This window comes from Salmo salar, chromosome ssa22 (genome assembly GCF_905237065.1).
Source record: "Salmo salar chromosome ssa22, Ssal_v3.1, whole genome shotgun sequence".
Taxonomy (NCBI): domain Eukaryota; kingdom Metazoa; phylum Chordata; class Actinopteri; order Salmoniformes; family Salmonidae; genus Salmo; species Salmo salar.
The window spans coordinates 39,271,572-39,290,841 of NC_059463.1; the positions used below are offsets into that span (position 1 = coordinate 39,271,572).

The window sequence follows — 19,270 nt, forward strand, 5'->3', positions numbered from 1 at the left end:
AGTACAGCACTGGGATGTGTGATTATGCTTCTGTAAATACAGTGGCATACAGTATTACAGTACAGCACTGGGATGTGTGATTATGCTTCTGTAAATACAGCGTCATACACTATTACAGTACAGTACTGGGATGTGTGATTATGCTTCTGTAAATACAGCAGCATACAGTATTACAGTACAGCACTGGGATGTGTGATAACAGTGGGTTTGTGTGAGGTAGACAGAATGACGGAGAAGAGGGGGAAAGAGAAACTAGTATTTTTTTTAGAAATGATTTTATAACCATTGAAAGTTGTACTGTTTATTTGCAACCTACTGAAAGGAAATATGTTTTGGGTACCTGCCAGTGTTCACTGCATTCTGTCCAAATAACTGATTGATTTTGACGTGCAAGAATCACTTAAGAGCAACCTCTAATGTTCTGTTTGCTCTCTCTCTCTCTCTCTCGCTCTCTCCACAGATGCAGATCTACCTGTACAACTCTGATGACTTTGACAGTCTCAGTGCGGCCATCAAGGAGAAACGCATGATTGCTGCGCTGGCTGTGTTCTTTGAGGTAAGACTGGCTTCGGGCTGTGTTGAGATATTTTGGTTTCATTTGTTCCCAAACACAGTGAAACAGGAGGGTAGAGGGTAGGAATATAGTGCTCATTGGAAAATATGAACAACAGTAATGGATACACTGATCGAAAGCTGCTTGCTCTCCTGAGGCACATGGAATCTTTCTTCCTCTTCCTCGCTTTACTTCCAACTTCCCATATCCCTATTGTACATAACTATTCCCTCTCTCTCTCTCTCACTCACTCACACCACACACACACACACACACACACACACACACACACACACACACACACACACACACACACACACACACACACACACACATCATCCCTATCCAGAGAGCTGTGACTCTGTCATTGCCACAGACAGACAGACAGGTGTCTTCAGGGAGTCATTACGGTGAAAGAGAAGCACAGAGAGACAGACAGGTGTCTTCAGGGAGTCATTACAGTGAAAGAGAAGCACAGACAGACAGACAGACAGGTGTCTTCAGGGAGTCATTATGGTGAAAGAGAAGCACAGACAGACAGACAGGTGTCTTCAGGGAGTCATTACAGTGAAAGAGAAGCACAGACAGACAGACAGGTGTCTACAGGGAGTCATTATGGTGAAAGAGAAGCACAGACAGACAGACAGGTATCTTCAGGGAGTCATTACGGTGAAAGAGAAGCACAGACAGACAGACAGACAGGTGTCTTCAGGGAGTCATTACAGTGAAAGAGAAGCACAGACAGACAGACAGACAGGTGTCTTCAGGGAGTCATTACGGTGAAAGAGAAGCACAGACAGACAGACAGGTGTCTACAGGGAGTCATTATGGTGAAAGAGAAGCACAGACAGACAGACAGGTATCTTCAGGGAGTCATTATGGTGAAAGAGAAGCACAGACAGACAGACAGGTGTCTTCAGGGAGTCATTACGGTGAAAGGGAAGCACAGACAGACAGACAGGTGTCTTCAGGGAGTCATTACAGTGAAAGAGAAGCACAGACAGAGTGAGAGAATAAGGGCTTCCTCTGCCGCTATCTCTTAAAAATCCCCTCTTTACCTAAAAGAAAAGTATTTGTCCGTCTGCCTGCCTGTTTGTATTAGTATGTGGGTTGTTACAAAAAGCTATTGGATAAGTATATGGTATTCTAAATTCAAAAAGCGAATACATATTTTATTTCTGCAATGAAATGAACCTTCTACTGAGCACACAAGGATGAGCACTCCACTTTGTTTCCCTGTTGGTTTATATCTGTACACTAACCCAGCATCATCACTCTCCAACATACACCCACAATGATCAATAACATGTTGGTACAATTATTTGAACATATTGGACCATGCATATAGCCTATACATGGTCCATATTATCAGGTATGCTATTAAGAATAAGCATTATCACCTGTAGCCCAACTGATGCGGAATTGTGGCTAGAAATACAGTGGGGGGAAAAAGTATTTGATCTCCTGCTGATTTTGTACGTTTGCCCACTTACAAAGAAATGATCAGTCTATAATTTTAATACTAGGTTTATTTGAACAGTGAGAGACAGAATAACAACAAAGAAATCCAGAAAAACGCATGTCAAAAATGTTATCAAATGATTTGCATTTTAATGAGGGAAATAAGTATTTGACCCCTCTGCAAAACATGACTTAGTACTTGGTGGCAAAACCCTTGTTGGCAATCACAGAGGTCAGACGTTTCTTGTAGTTGGCCACCAGGTTTGCACACATCTCAGGAGGGATTTTGTCCCACTCCTCTTTGCAGATCTTCTCCAAGTCATTAAGGCTTCGAGGCTGACGTTTGGCAACTCGAACCTTCAGCTCCCTCCACAGATTTTCTATGGGATTAAGGTCTGGAGACTGGCTAGGCCACTCCAGGACCTTAATGTGCTTCTTCTTGAGCCACTCCTTTGTTGCATTGGCCGTGTGTTTTGGGTCATTGACATGCTGGAATACCCATCCACGACCCATTTTCAATGCCCTAGCTGAGGGAAGGAGGTTCTCACCCAAGATTTGACGGTACATGGCCCCGTCCATCGTCCCTTTGATGCGGTGAAGTTGTCCTGTCCCCTTAGCAGAAAAACACCCCCAAAGCATAACGTTTCCACCTCCATGTTTGACGGTGGAGATGGTGTTCTTGGGGTCATAGGCAGCATTCCTCCTCCTCCAAACACGGCGAGTTGAGTTGATGTCAAAGAGCTCCATTTTGGTCTCATCTGACCACAACACTTTCACAAGTTGTCCTCTCAGTCATTCAGATGTTCATTGGCAAACTTCAGACGGGCATGTATATGTATTCTTGAGCAGGGGGACCTTGCGGGCGCTGCAGGATTTCAGTCCTTCACGGTGTAGTGTGTTACCAATTGTTTTCTTGGTGACTATGGTCCCAGCTGCCTTGAGATCATTGACAAGATCCTCCTGTGTAGTTCTGGGATGATTCCTCACAGTTCTCATGATCATTGCAACTCCACGAGGTGAGATCTTGCATGGAGCCCCAGGCCGAGGGATATTGACAGATTTTTTGAGTTTCTTCCATTTGCTAATAATCGCACCAAATGTTGTCACCTTCTCACCAAGCTGCTTGGCGATGAGCTTGTAGCTCATTCCAGCCTTGTGTAGGTCTATAATCTTGTCCCTGACATCCTTGGAGAGCTCTTTGGTCTTGGCCATGGTGGAGAGTTTGGAATCTGATTGATTGATTGCTTCTGTGGACAGGTGTCTTTTTTACAGGTAACAAGCTGCGGTTAGGAGCACTCCCTTTAAGAGTGTGCTCCTAATCTCAGCTCGTTACCTGTATAAAAGACACCTGGGAGCCAGAAATCTTTCTGATTGAGAGGGGGTCAAATACTTATTTCCCTCATTAAAATGCAAATCAATTTATAACATTTCTGACATGCGTTTTTCTGGATATTTTTGTTGTTATTCTGTCTCTCACTGTTCAAATAAACCTACCATTAAAATTATAGACTGATCCTTTCTTTTTCAGTGGGAAAACGTACAAAATCAGCAGGGGATCAAATCCTTTTTTCCCCCACTGTAAATAGGTTGAAGCATGAGGTTGCCTGTCTGCAGTTACCCTATTGGAATAATCATTAGCCAGATCCCAAATGTGATCTTTTAACTAGTTAGCATTCTATTGATGAATGTTGTCCCAAGAAATTGCATACACACAGTGAATATAATGTAGGCCTACATGTTAGGATAACCTGCCACCCGGGGTAACACGCCCCCTGCCTGTACTTCTCAAAGAAACCAATTCAGGTCACCATCCCCCCCAACACCTTCCCTGGTTGCCAAATGATTTTGAGGTAGGGTAGCGTTTTACCCTAAGTTACCCTACAGTTGACCCATGTTACATTTAGCCCCACTCTCCCCTATGCACTCACAGCAAATTGCTGAGTAAAAGACAATTTATGCTTGATCCAAAAATGTGGTGCGTTGCCCCCGGAGGAATTCAGAGGTCAAATTCACCTCCGTAGGACATCGCCGTGCGCCTCCCAAATTTTGTAACAATGCGGAGGGCGCCATATAGCTCTATACAGCTCCGCATTGACATGATTTCTTGACGGTAGGTAGGGGCGGGAGGTCCTTTATAAACACAAACTCACTTCCTTGACAACTTCCTTCACAACAGCTCTGCTCAACAGCTCTGCGCTGCTCGGTGAAGTGCAAGAAGTATGAATGCCCTGACTTCTGCAGAGGACGTCTCACCATTAATGCAGCATGGAAAATGCAGATGTCAGATTGACCATGCAGCGCCTTTTAGGTGCTTAATAATGCCGCTGCTCTGGGTTTTAAATGGTTCAGTTTGCACATATTTAAGAGTTGAGAAATAAATAAATGAGGAATGGAAAGCTGGGATCCCCCTTTTTTTAACAAGTACCATTAAAACTGCTGTTTTCGCAATTTCAAGCATTGTTGTGCATTGACTGCTTGTCAGAATGCATGTTTCCCTCCCTAGGGAACTCGCAACTTCAATGCGTCTCTAGAGGAATATTTATCTCACATAAAACACACAACAAGCCGACTAGGTAAATCCACTACATGACCAAAAGTATTTGGACACCTGCTCGTCGAACATCTCATTTCAAAATCATGGGCATTAATATGGAGTTGGTCCCCCCTTTGCTGCTACAACAGCCTCCACTCTTCTGGGAAGGCTTTCCACTAGATGTTGGAACATTGCTGCGGGGACTTGCTTCCATTCAGCCACGAGCATTAGTGAGGTCGGGCACTGATGTTGGCCGATTAGGCCTTACTCGCAGTAATCATTCCAATTCATGCCAAATGTGTTCGATGGGGTTGAGGTCAGGGCTCTGTGCAGGCCTGTCAAGTTCATCCACAGCGATCTCGATAGACCTCGCTTTGTGCACGGGGGCATTGTCATGCTGAAACAGGGAAGGGCCTTCCCCAAACTGTTGCCACATAGATGGCAGCACAGAATCAGATGGTGAAGTGTGATTCATCACTCCAGAGAAGTCCAATGGTGTCCAATGGCGACGAGCTTTCCACCACTCCAGCTGACGCTTGGCATTGCGCATGGTAATTGTAGGCTTGTGTGCGGCTGTTCGGCCATGGGAACCCATTTTATGAAGCCCTCGACGAACAGTTATTGTGCTGACTTTTCTTTCGGAGGCAATTTGGAACTCGGTAGTGAGTGTTGCAACCGAGGAGAGACTAATTTTACACGCTGCACGCTTCAGCACTCTGCGGTCCCGTTCTGTGAGCTTGTGTGGCCTACCACTTCGCGGCTGAGCCGCTGTTGATCCTAGATCTTTCCACTTCACAATACGAGCACTTACAGTTGACTGGCGCAGCTCCAGCAGGGCAGAAATTTGACGAACTGATATGTTGGAAAGGTGAAATCCTATGACGGTGCTACGTTGTAAGTCACTAAGCTCTTCAGTACGAGCCATTCTACTGCTAATGTTTGTCTATGGAGATCTCATGGTTGTGTGCTCCATTTTATACACTTGTCAGCAACGGGTGTGGCTGAAATAGCCGAATCCACTAATTTGAAGGGATGTCCACATACTTTTGTATAGTGTTTTTCTGATTCTTCTATTCATTACTCGTTTTGGTTGCAGATGAAAAGTAAATGTGGACTGTTCTAGCATCTTCAAAGTGCGCCTCAGCAGAATATTGTTTTCATGTTCCATTTTTGGGGGCGTGTTGGCAAGGATTTAGCCATGGCAACGCCATAGTAAAATGGCTGGTTCTATTTCTATTATACTGATGTGATCTATTACATAGAAGCACTCTATCCTAACACTCAGAGCCACACAGACAAAGTGGCTGGCACAGTTCCTCTCTGACAGAGAGGCAGGCAGGTAGGAGTGGGGACACAGGTATTTCTAGGTCTGTGGCTAGACAACAACGGACCTTGTGTGATTGAAGACCTAAATGCTACCACTGTTTTTCTGACAGCCCTTCAGCAATTAGCATCAGCGCCAACACACATGTATCCCGCTGAATTACATTTTAAAGAGCAGGACACACACCTGACACACACACACACACACACACACATTTACACACACACACCTGACACACACACACACACACACACACACACACACACACACATACACACACACACACACAGACACACACACATATACACACACACACATATACACATATACACACACACACAGACACACCAGTTTACCATTTCTAATCGAGCTGCATTTAGGCTCCCTGAGGGTGTATGAATGGTCGCTAAGGGGTTCATATTATTATCCACATTCAGCACTTAGTTACAGACTATTACTCTCATTGGACTGACCTGAATTAGGAATGGGAAGGACGATGAGGAGGAGGAGCGGTCCCCATATCTCAACACTTTTTTTCACCCCTCTAAGTGTAAATAGCACATTGGGAATGTTGGTAATAAATGTGATATGTGTACTGAACTGAGTGTGGGTACTGTAACTGCTGTTCTGGGCTGTCCTGTAAAATATCCTGTGTCTTGTTTGTTGTCTTCAGGTGGGGCGGAGAGACAATCCAGCCGTAGAGCCCATCATCCAGGGACTGAAACGGGTTGTACACCACGGTGAGTATACCACTGGCACTCACACTACTACTGTCTACTACTCTCTCGCTGTGCTGCTGTTCAACAACCTTAGTTCTATAGCACTTCTCAGTTAACTACAGAGTCAGCAGGGCCCCAGGTTCTCAGTCTTCCCACAGAAACACAGATATAAATACAGACACACTAATGATTGTTAAAGAGGACCTTGGCTTTATCACTTTCGCTATAATTCATACTAATAATTGGATTTATATAGCGCTTTTCTACCAACTGAGGTACTTAAAGCGCTTTACATAGTAATGGGGAAACTCACCTCATCCACAGCGACCATTTTTGTGCCAGAACACTCACCAGCTATCAGGTCGAGGGGTGAGGAGTGATTGTATACCAATTAGGAATGAGGGGGATGATATCAGGTTTAATACCCCTACTCTTATGATAAATGCCATGGGATTATTTTTATTTATTTGCATTTTTATATTTAAAAAATGACCCCTTTTTCATGGTATCCAATTGGTAGTTACAGTCTTGTCTCATCACTGTGTCTCCCGTACGGAAGTTCGGGAGCCATGCATCCTCCGAAACACATCCCGCACGGCTTCTTGACACAACGCCCACTTAACCCAAAAGCCAGCCACACTAACATGTCAGAGGAAACGCTGTACACCTGGTGACAGTGTCAACATACACTACACCCAGCCCGCCACAGGGGTCGCTAGTGCACGATGGGACAAGGACATCCCTGCCGACCAAACCCTCCCCTAACCCAGACGACACTGCGCCAATTGTGCTTCGCCCCATGGGTCTCCCGATCACAACAGAGCCTGGACTTGAACCCAGAATCTCTAGTGGCACAGCGCCACTCAGGAGGCCCTAGTGCCATGGGATTTGAATGACCACAGAGGGTCAGGACACCCTTTAGCTTCCCATCTAAAAGACAGCACCCTATGCAGGGCAATGTCCCCTTCATTGCTTTAGGATCTCCTTAGCCCTCCAACACCACTTCCAGCAGCATCTGGTCTCCCATCCAGCCAGGACCAACCCTGCTTAGCTTCAGAAGCAAGCCAGCAGTGGGATGCATGGTGGTATACTGCTGGCTGTATAGGGCTTTCAGTCACACACAAGAGCACTCAATGAATGTCCACAAAAAAATACAAATTTAAAAAAAAGAGACAGAGAAATGATTTCCCAAGTTGTTGTTTGTGAGGTTAATGTGAGGTGATTACTTCAAACATCACACATCTCCCAGACTGTCTATTTTCAAACATCACACATCTCCCAGACTGACTATTTTCAAACATCACACATATCCCAGACTGTCTATTTTCAAACATCACACATCTCCCAGACTGACTATTTTCAAACATCACACATATCCCAGACTGTCTATTTTCAAACATCACACATCTCCCAGACTGACTATTTTCAGACATCACACATCTCCCAGACTGTCTATTTTCAAACATCACACATCTCCCAGACATCACACATCTCCCAGACTGTCTATTTTCAGACATCACACATCTCCCAGACTGACTATTTTCAGACATCACACATCTCCCAGACTGACTATTTTCAAACATCACACATATCCCAGACTGACTATTTTCAGACATCACACATCTCCCAGACTGTCTATTATCAGACATCACACATCTCCCAGACTGTCTGTTTTCAGACATCACACATCTCCCAGACTGTCTATTTTCAGACATCACACATCTCCCAGACTGTCTATTTTCAGACATCACACATCTCCCAGACTGTCTATTTTCAGACATCACACATCTCCCAGACTGTCTATTATCAGACATCACACATCTCCCAGACTGTCTATTATCAGACATCACACATCTCCCAGACTGTCTATTATCAGACATCACACATCTCCCAGACTGTCTATTATCAGACATCACACATCTCCCAGACTGTCTATTATCAGACATCACACATCTCCCAGACTGTCTGTGAATAGAGATTCCACGCCTCTCATCTGGTCTTCCATCCATTTGTTTAAGCTTTTGAAGATACTTTACCTTGGCGTTTATTTTTAATCCCAAATTAGAGTCTGACCAGAAGCTGTGAGCCCAGTCTTCCATCAAGAGGAAGGCAGTACAGAGTTACCCCTGCTTCTCTCTCTGTGTAGCACTGCAAAGAAGAGACGGAAAAGTTAATTGCATCTAAACCTCAATTTGTCAACACTGTCTCGCTCGCTCACACACACACACACACACACACACACACACACACAGAATTTACATACACAGCAGCAGCATCAGATGCATGCTCGCTTGCACCATTAATGTTTAATGCTAGGGGGACACAGATAGACATGCCTATCTGTATGGTCTGAAAGTGGAGTTAGCTGGTGTCGATACAAACATGAGTAATGCCGTGTCTCCACCAGCCCGTATCCGGATGTGCTTTACCATGTTTCCCTAATCCCCTGCTGCACCTGCCTAAACACACACACGCACACCGGCCTGAACGAATTGCCCCTTAGGGATTCATGAAGTTGTATTGTATTGCATATGGAGCCGTGCCGCTGTGTATGTGTGCATGCACGCTTTGTGTGTACTAACACATACAGCTGGGTTAACAATGTGCTACTGACGTAGTTCTCTTTATGTGGGTCCACTCAGAGACAGACGGAGAGAAAACATGTTAATGGAAGAAGGGAATAAACTGAGAGCATATGGTCTCTTTACTCATGCTGATTCATCTCACACAACTGGAGCTCCTCCGTGCTTCTCTGGGTCTTTATCCCATTCATTACACTGACTATCTATACTGAATGATCTGACATGGCTGGAAGGGGGCTAGAATGGGGCTAGCAGGCAGGTGGTATTGCTAGGTTTAGTAAACTAAAAAGCATGCTGGGTTGTGTTGTTGTTCTGATGGTCCAAGGGAGGCTCCTGGTTCTCTGGCTAGGTACTTAGGCTGTGTCCCAAGTGTTACCCTATTCCCATAGGGCTCTGGTCAAAGTAGGACACTACATAGGTGATAAGGTGCAATTTGGGACGCACTATACTGTTCTCTTCTAGCTGGGTGGCGGTGGTGGGCTTTCCACCAGCTTGTTAGCCTCAGCCATCCATTCATTAGCAGGTCTGAGGTAGCACCACCATACGGCACTGGGCTGTCTTACTACTGAAACAACCCATGATGTCAGCAACAGAAAGGTTAATGTGGGGTGGCACTAGGGATTACTGAAACAATCCACAATGTCAGTAACTGAAATGGGCTGTATTGTCTGACTACTGAAACAAACCATGATGTCGGGAACAGAAAGGGGCTGTGCTGTCTGACAACTGAAACGACCCACGATGTCAGGAACAGAAAGGGGCTGTGCTGTCTGACTACTGAAACGACACACAATGTCGGGAACAGAAAGGGGCTGTGCTGTCTGACTACTGAAATTACCCACGATGTCGAGAACAGAAAGGGGATGTGCTGTCTGACTACTGAAACGACCCACGATGTCGGGAACAGAAAGGGGCTGTGCTGTCTGACTACTGAAACGACCCACGATGTCGAGAACAGAAAGGGGATGTGCTGTCTGACTACTGAAACGACCCACGATGTCGAGAACAGAAAGGGGATGTGCTGTCTGACTACTGAAACGACACACGATGTCGGGAACAGAAAGGGGCTGTGCTGTCTGACTACTGAAATTACCCACGATGTCGGGAACAGAAAGGGGCTGTGCTGTCTGACTACTGAAATTACCCACGATGTCGAGAACAGAAAGGGGATGTGCTGTCTGACTACTGAAACGACACACGATGTCGGGAACAGAAAGGGGCTGTGCTGTCTGACTACTGAAATTACCCACGATGTCGGGAACAGAAAGGGGTTGTGCTGTCTGACTACTGAAACGACACACAATGTCAGGAACAGAAAGGGGCTGTGCTGTCTGACTACTGAAACGACACACGATGTTGGGAACAGAAAGGGGCTGTGCTGTCTGACTACTGAAATTACCCACGATGTCGGGAACAGAAAGGGGTTATGCTGTCTGACTACTGAAACGACACACGATGTCGGGAACAGAAAGGGGCTGTGCTGTCTGACTACTGAAATGACCCACGATGTCAGGAACAGAAAGGGGCTGTGCTGTCTGACTACTGAAACGACCCACGATGTCGAGAACAGAAAGGGGCTGTGCTGTCTGACTACTGAAACGGCCCACGATGTCAGGAACAGAAAGGGGCTGTGCTGTCTGACTACTGAAACGACACACGATGTCGGGAACAGAAAGGGGCTGTGCTGTCTGACTACTGAAATTACCCACGATGTCGAGAACAGAAAGGGGATGTGCTGTCTGACTACTGAAACGACCCACGATGTCAGGAACAGAAAGGGGCTGTGCTGTCTGACTACTGAAACGACACACGATGTCGGGAACAGAAAGGGGCTGTGCTGTCTGACTACTGAAATTACCCACGATGTCGGGAACAGAAAGGGGCTGTGCGTCTGACTACTGAAATGACACACGATGTCTGGAACAGAAAGGGGCTGTGCTGTCTGACTACTGAAATTACCCACGATGTCGGGAACAGAAAGGGTCTGTGCTGTCTGACTACTGAAATGACCCACGATGTCAGGAACAGAAAGGGGCTGTGCTGTCTGACTACTGAAACGACCCACGATGTCGAGAACAGAAAGGGGCTGTGCTGTCTGACTACTGAAACGACACACGATGTCGGGAACAGAAAGGGGCTGTGCTGTCTGACTACTGAAACGACACACGATGTCGGGAACAGAAAGGGGCTGTGCTGTCTGACTACTGAAACGACACACGATGTCGGGAACAGAAAGGGGCTGTGCTGTCTGACTACTGAAACGACACACGATGTCGGGAACAGAAAGGGGTTGTGCTGTCTGACTACTGAAACGACACACGATGTCGGGAACAGAAAGGGGTTGTGCTGTCTGACTACTGAAACGACACACGATGTCGGGAACAGAAAGGGGTTGTGCTGTCTGACTACTGAAACGACACACGATGTCGGGAACAGAAAGGGGTTGTGCTGTCTGACTACTGAAACGACACACGATGTCGGGAACAGAAAGGGGCTGTGGTGTCTGACTACTGAAACGACACACGATGTCGGGAACAGAAAGGGGTTGTGCTGTCTGACTACTGAAACGACCCACGATGTCGGGAACAGAAAGGGGCTATGCTGTCTGACTACTGAAACGACACACGATGTCGGGAACAGAAAGGGGCTGTGCTGTCTGACTACTGAAACGACACACGATGTCGGGAACAGAAAGGGGTTGTGCTGTCTGAGGTCAGGCGGTAGTAGAGATGCTGTGACTACTGAAACATCCCATGATGTTGGGACACATCTGCTCTACACGTCTGCTGTACACGTCTGCTCTACACATCTGCTCTACACCTCTGCTCTACACATCTGCTCTACACCTATGCTCTACACCTCTGCTCTACACCTCTGCTCTACACCTCTGCTCTACACATCTGCTCTACACCTCTGCTCTACACATCTGCTCTACACCTCTGCTCTACACATCTGCTCTACACCTCTGCTCTACACCTCTGCTCTACACGTCTGCTGTCTCGTCCCACTCCCCATAGTCCACGGTATAGCGTCCTCTTCATCCTTCCATAGTAACATATATGACTGTTAGTAGGATCTCCCTCATACCCACATGGCTTGGTTTATATCTTAACCCCAAGCTCAAGGTCCTGCTTCCACCACAGGTTGTCTCCATCTCCCACTTTACTACCCCGGATTGTGACAGCAGCCTCAAAACACAGGAGGGTGTATCCAAGGAGGGAACTCTCTCTCCCTGTGGTTACAGCGGGCTACAGCAGCCCACCGATGGATTAGTTGTCAGAGCAGGACACTTTATCTGATCGTCCTCCTCCTCCTCTTCCTCTCCTTTCTGTTAAGCCCTGATGTTGCCAAACAAATGCCAGAAGGAGGTTTTTAGGCAGGAAATGTCCATGTAAAACAGGACGCCAGCGAAAATCTCTTAGAGCGATGTTCCCAATAACTGTCAGTTGTAAATAAACACGGATCCTCCTACCTGATTTAAAATAAAATACAGAACTTATGGCTGATTATGCACAGTAAATAAATGCACTGTACTCTAAACATTTGGGGATTGAAATAGGCGTAAAGACGCACTATAATGTCTATTTTCTATTTAAATATGTGGGAATAATCTACATTTTCTTTACAGTATGTGGGTCTCTGAGTGTGTGTGGGTCTCTGAGTACACCTATGGGAGAATGCTGTTCATTGACTACAGCTCAGCGTTCAACACCATAGTGCTCACGAAGCTCATCACTAAGCTAAGGACTCTGGGACTAAACACCTCCCTCTGCAACTGGATCCTGGACTTCCTGACGGGCCGCCCCCAGGGGGTAAGAGTAGGCAACAACACGTCAGCCATGCTGATCCTTGACACTGGGGCCCCTCAGGGGTGTGTACTTAGTCCCCTCCTGAATTCCCTGTAAACCCACGACTGCGTTGCCAAACACAACTCCAACACCATCATTAAGTTTGCTGACGACACAACAGTGGTAGGCCTGATCACCGACAACGATGAGACGGTCTATAGGGATGAGGTCAGAGAACTGGCAGTGTGGTGCCAGGACAACAACCTCTCCCTCAATGTGAGCAAGGCAAAGGAGCTGATCTTGGGCTACAGGAAAAGGCCCCCATTCACATCGACGGGGCTGTAGTGGAGTGGGTCGAGAGTTTCAAGTTCCTTGGTGTCCACATCACCAACAAACTATCATGGTCCAAACATACCAAGACAGTCGTGAAGAGGGCACAACAAAACATTTTCCCCCTCAGGAGACTGAAAAGTTTTGGCATGGGTTCCCAGATCCGCAAAAGGTTCTACAGCTGCACCATCGAGAGCATCCTGACCGGTTGCATCACCGCCTGGTATGGCAACCGCTACAGAGGGTAGTGAGGGTAACTCTTCTTGGAACTGCATTGTTGATTAAGGGCTTGTAAGTAAGCATTTCACTGTAAAGTCTACATTGTTGTATTCGGCGCATGTGACAAATAAAGTTTGATTTGAGTTGAGTGTGTGTGTGTGGGTCTCTGAGTGTGTGTGTGGGTCGCTGATTGTGTGTGGGTCTCTGATTGTGTGTGGGTTTCTGAGTGTGTGTGGGCTGTGTTTATGTGTTGATATATGCGTTCCTGTGCTCTCTCTATTCTCCCCTCGAGAACGATGATGTGTTAGTTTTTCTCTGTGTTGATGTGTTAGTTAGTTTTTCTCTGTGTTGATGTGTTAGTTAGTTTTTCTCTGTGTTGATGTGTAAGTTAGTTTTTCTCTGTGTTGATGAGTTAGTTAGTTTTTCTCTGTGTTGATGTGTTAGTTAGTTGTTCTCTGTGTTGATGTGTAAGTTAGTTTCTCTGTGTTGATGTGTTAGTTCGTTTTTCTCTGTGTTGATGTGTTAGTTAGTTTTTCTCTGTGTTGATGTGTGTATCTGTTCTGTCTCTCCCCCTTTCAGAGAAGGAGACATTCCTGAGTCCATTTATCCTGAGGGATCTGCTACCGTCATTATTGGGGAGTTACTACCGCTACACAGGCTCTCTCACCAGCCCGCCCTGCAGCAAGGTGGTTGAGTGGATCGTCTTCTCCAGGCCCGTCTTACTCTCCCACTCACAGGTCAGTTACACACACACACACACACACACACACACACATTTTGGGGAGTTAAACTGTATTCCCATTCAAAATACTATTTTCCCTAACCCTAAACCTAACTTCTAACTTTAACCCTAAAACTAACCCTTAAGCCTAAAATAGCATTTTAACAAATTCAGGTTTTGAAAAAAACTTTTGCAAACTTTTTTTGTTTTTCTACCTTGTCAGGACATTCTGGGGACTTGTCAGGATATTCTGGTCCTGATAATGTAGGAAAACATGTACACACACGCACACACTATCATCTCGGCTTGGGCGGTATACCGCATATACCGTAAATCAGGATATTTGGAAAAAGCCACGGGATGGTTTTTCAGTACCGTCAATTCAATTGAAACTAAGTTTTTTCAATTTAACTGTCACATTATTTGGAAGCTTACAGTAGTCCCCAGTCACATGGTGATTGTTGACAAGCATACAAGGACAAGAAACCTGAGCCTTGTGAGTCACTCATGGTTTTGCAGTGCCAGGTGATCTAATTACAGTATGGAATTAACAACTAAATGTTTGCCAGCTAGATAGATATCTTATAACTGTCAAGTTAACTATCCAAAATGTGCTAAATGCTCTGCAGTTTTGCATTTGGCTTGCTAATTTAGTAGCTAGTTAGCTATCTAGCTGTGGTTAGCTTCTTCCAAAATCAAGCATTCACTTGCTAACAGCAGAGATCACCACTCCTGGATCAAGATCCTTGCTGGCTAATATTTGTGTTGTGTGTGCATCAAACTGTGAGTAGCATTGTTGAGTTACTTGTATACTTGTATAGTTTAGGACAGAAACTGTACAAAATGTTCGCAATGCGCTCGTTACCTTTTAGTTAGTATTCTCTATGGGATTTGCCATGTACTTGTTAGCATTGCTAACCTTCGGATTATAGCGTATCAGTGGGGTTAGAAAACAGCGCCCCCTGTGTTCAGTGCCGGTATTACCGAATATCCTGGTATGACACAAGGTTGATATGAAGGTTTGACAATTTGGAGACTGCCCAAGTTTACTATTATCCCTCTGTTTCTATACACCAACCTACTCCTCCCCTCTTCCCCTCCTCCTCCTACCCTTCCTCGCCTCCCTCCTCCTTCTCTTCCTATGTGTATCAAACATTAACTGCCTATGTGGTGGATGATTAAACAGGTGTAGCCAATTACTGCTACAGTATGTGAATTATAGGGGCTGTGAACACACGCAAACAGACTGGCTGCGGGCAGCTACAGGCTTGTAAATTCCCTCTGACACCAGGTTGAATATCACACTAAATACTGGAGGTGACTGCATATTTACTGCAAATGACCTCTCCTAACATTACCTACACACCACACCACGCAGTCTTCCAGCTGCTTTATTTTTTAAAACTTTGTTTATTGGATTTTCAACACCAGCATTTACAAAATAATTGCACTTGTAAGTTATTTGGTAGTCATATAAAACAACACATCAAGGACAACAATACAGCAAAACAAAGAGTGAGACAGAAACATAATATATATATTTTTTAAACAAAGACAAAAAAAATTATATATTTTGATACAGTTGCTACAGGTCAACTAGCACAGATAATACAGTCCTCCTTGACATACCAGATGCCGTGTAAACACATACCAGGCCTCTTACATCACCGATATAGAAATATACATCACTCTGGAACTGCAGGGAAATGTAGTCGTTTAACATAAGAAAAGAAGGGAGCCCACATTGCATAGAATTTGTCTACAGACCCATTGAGTGTTTGTTTAATTTTTTCCACTTTATGCAATTCAAAATGGATTTAATCTAAAGCGCATGAGAAGGGGGTGCAGAAGATTTCCATGTAAGTAATATTAATCGTCTCGCTAACAAAGTGATAAAGGCAATTACATCCTTATTCATTTTGGTCAGTTGTATTGTGGGTAAGGAAACCCCAAATAATGCAATAAAAGGGTCTCGCTCGATCAAATCAAATGTATTTATATAGCCCTTCTTACATCAGCTGATATCTCAAAGTGCTGTACAGAAACCCAGCCTAAAACCCTAAACAGCAAGTAATGCAGGTATAGAAGCACAGTGGCTAGGAAAAACTCCCTAGAAAGGCCAAAACCTAGGAAGAAACCTAGAGAGGAACCAGGCTATTAGGGGTGGCCACTCCTCTTCTGGCTGTGCCGGGTGGAGATTATAACAGAACATGGCCAAGATTTTTCATGGAGGAGGAATGCTGCCTATGACCCCAAGAACACCATCTCCACCGTCAAACATGGAGGTGGAAACATTATGCTTTGGGGGTGTTTTTCTGCTAAGGGGACAGGACATGTTCATAAATGACCAGCATGGTCATATAATAATAATCACAGTAGTTGTCAATGGTGCAACAAGTCAGCACCTCAAGAGTAAATGTCAGTTGGCTTTTCATAGCCGATCATTGAGAGTATCTCTACCGCTCCTGCTGTCTCTAGAGAGTTGAAAACAGCAGGTCTGGGACAGGTAGCACGTCCGGTGAACAGGTCAGGGTTCCATAGCCGCAGGCAGAACAGTTTAAACTGGAGTAGCAGCACAGCCAGGTGGACTGGGGACAGCAAGTGGTCATCATGCCAGGTAGTCCTGTGGCATGGTCCTAGGGCTCAGGTCCTCCGAGAGAGAGAAAGAGAGAATTAGAGAGAGCATACAGTGGGGGGAAAAAGTATTTGATCCCCTGCTGATTTTGTACGTTTGCCCACTGACAAAGAAAGGATCAGTCTATAATTTTAATGGTAGGTTTATTTGAACAGTGAGAGACAGAATAACAACAAAAATATCCAGATAAACGCATGTCAAAAATGTTATAAATTGATTTGCATTTTAATGAGGGAAATAAGTATTTGACCCCCTCTCAATCAGAAAGATTTCTGGCTCCCAGGTGTCCTTTATACAGGTAACGAGCTGAGATTAGGAGCACGCTCTTAAAGGGAGTGCTCCTAACCGCAGCTTCTTACCTGTAAAAAAGACACCTGTCCACAGAAGCAATCAATCAATCAATCAGATTCCAAACTCTCCACCATGGCCAAGACTAAAGAGCTCTCCAAGGATGTTAGGGACAAGATTGTAGACCTACACAAGGCTAGAATGGGCTACAAGACCATCGCCAAGCAGCTTGGTGAGAAGGTGACAACATTTGGTGCGATTATTCGCAAATGGAAGAAACACAAAAGAACTGTCAATATCCCTCGGCCTGGGGCTCCATGCAAGATCTCACCTCGTGGAGTTGCAATGATCATGAGAACCGTGAGGAATTAGCCCAGAACTACACGGGAGGATCTTGTCAATGATCTCAAGGCAGCTGGGACCATAGTCACCAAGAAAACAATTGGTAACACACTACGCGGTGAAGGACTGAAATCCTGCAGCGCCCGCAAGGTCCCCGTGCTCAAGAATACATATACATGCCCGTCTGAAGTTTGCCAATGAACATCTGAATGACTCAGAGGACAACTGGTGAAAGTGTTGTGGTCAGATGAGACCAAAATGGAGCTCTTTGGCATCAACTCAACTCGCCGTGTTTGGTGGAGGAGGAATGCTGCCTATGACCCCAAAAACACCATCTCAAACCGTCAAACATGGAGGTGGAAACATTATGCTTTGGGGGTGTTTTTCTGCTAAGGGGACAGGACAACTTCACCGCATCAAAGGGACGATGGACGGGGCCATGTACCGTGAAATCTTGGGTGAGAATCTCCTTCCCTCAGCCAGGGCATTGAAAATGGGTCATGGATGGGTATTGCAGCATGACAATGACCCAAAACACATGGCCAAGGCAACAAAGGAGTGGCTCAAGAAGAAGCACATTAAGGTCCTGGAGTGGCGTAGCCAGTCTCCAGACCTTTAATCCCATAGAAAATCTGTGGAGGGAGCTGAAGGATCGAGTTGTCAAACGTCAGCCTCGAAACCTTAATGACTTGGAGAAGATCTGCAAAGAGGAGTGGGACAAAATCCCTCCTGAGATGTGTGCAAACCTGGTGGCCAACTACAAGAAACGTCTGACCTCTGTGATTGCCAACAAGGGTTTTGCCACCAAGTACTAAGTCATGTTTTGCAGAAGGGTCAAATACTTATTTCCCTCATTAAAATGCAAATCATTTGATAACATTTTTGAGATGCGTTTTTCTGGATTTTTTTGTTGTTATTCTGTCTCTCACTGTTCAAATAAACCTCCTACTAAAATTATAGACTGATCATTTCTTTGTAAGTGGGCAAACGTACAAAATCAGCAGGGGATCAAATACTTTTTTCCCCACTGTACTTAAATTCACACAGGACACCGGATAAGACAGGAGAAATACTCCAAATATAACAGACTGACCCTAGCCCCCCGACACATAAACTACTGCAGCATAAATACCGGAGGCTGAGACAGGAGGGGTCAGGAGACACTGTGGCCCCATCCGATGATACCCCCGGACAGGGCCAAACAGGCAGGATATAACCCCACCCACTTTGCCAAAGCACAGCCCCCACACCACTAGAGGGATATCTTCAACCACCAACTTACCATCCTGAGACAAGGCCGAGTATAGTCCACAAAGATCTCCGCCACGACACAACCCAAGGGGGGGCGCCAACCCAGACAGGAAGACCACGTCAGTGACTCAACCCACTCAAGTGACGCACCACTCCTAGGGACGGCATGGAAGAACACCAGTGACTCAGCCCCTGTAATAGGGTTAGCGGCAGAGAATCCCAGTGGAGAGAGGGGAACCGGCCAGGCAGAGACAGCAAGGGTGGTTCGATGCTCCAGAGCCTTTCCGTTCACCTTCACACTCCTGGGCCAGACTACACTCAATCATAGGACCCACTGAAGAGATGAGTCTTCAGTAAAGACTTAAAGGTTGAGACCGAGTCTGCGTCTCTCACATGGGTAGGCAGACCATTCCATAAAAATGGAGCTCTATTGGAGAAAGCCCTGCCTCCAGCTGTTTGCTTAGAAATTCTAGGGACAATTAGGAGGCCTGCGTCTTGTGACCGTAGCGTACGTGTAGGTATGT

General features: G+C 45.7%; 1 protein-coding gene across 2 annotated transcripts in view; it reads left to right on the forward strand.

Moving 5' to 3' along the window:
* The window catches only part of LOC106583528 (receptor-type tyrosine-protein phosphatase gamma), a 255,055-nt gene that overhangs the window by 177,148 nt on the left and 58,637 nt on the right, over nucleotides 1-19,270 (forward strand). For both annotated transcript variants that reach the window (XM_045705290.1, XM_045705291.1), the window contains exons 5-7: nucleotides 461-556; nucleotides 6,545-6,611; nucleotides 14,089-14,246. In XM_045705290.1, coding sequence (XP_045561246.1) covers nucleotides 461-556; nucleotides 6,545-6,611; nucleotides 14,089-14,246 — 321 coding nt within the window. The remainder of the gene's footprint in view (nucleotides 1-460; nucleotides 557-6,544; nucleotides 6,612-14,088; nucleotides 14,247-19,270) is intronic.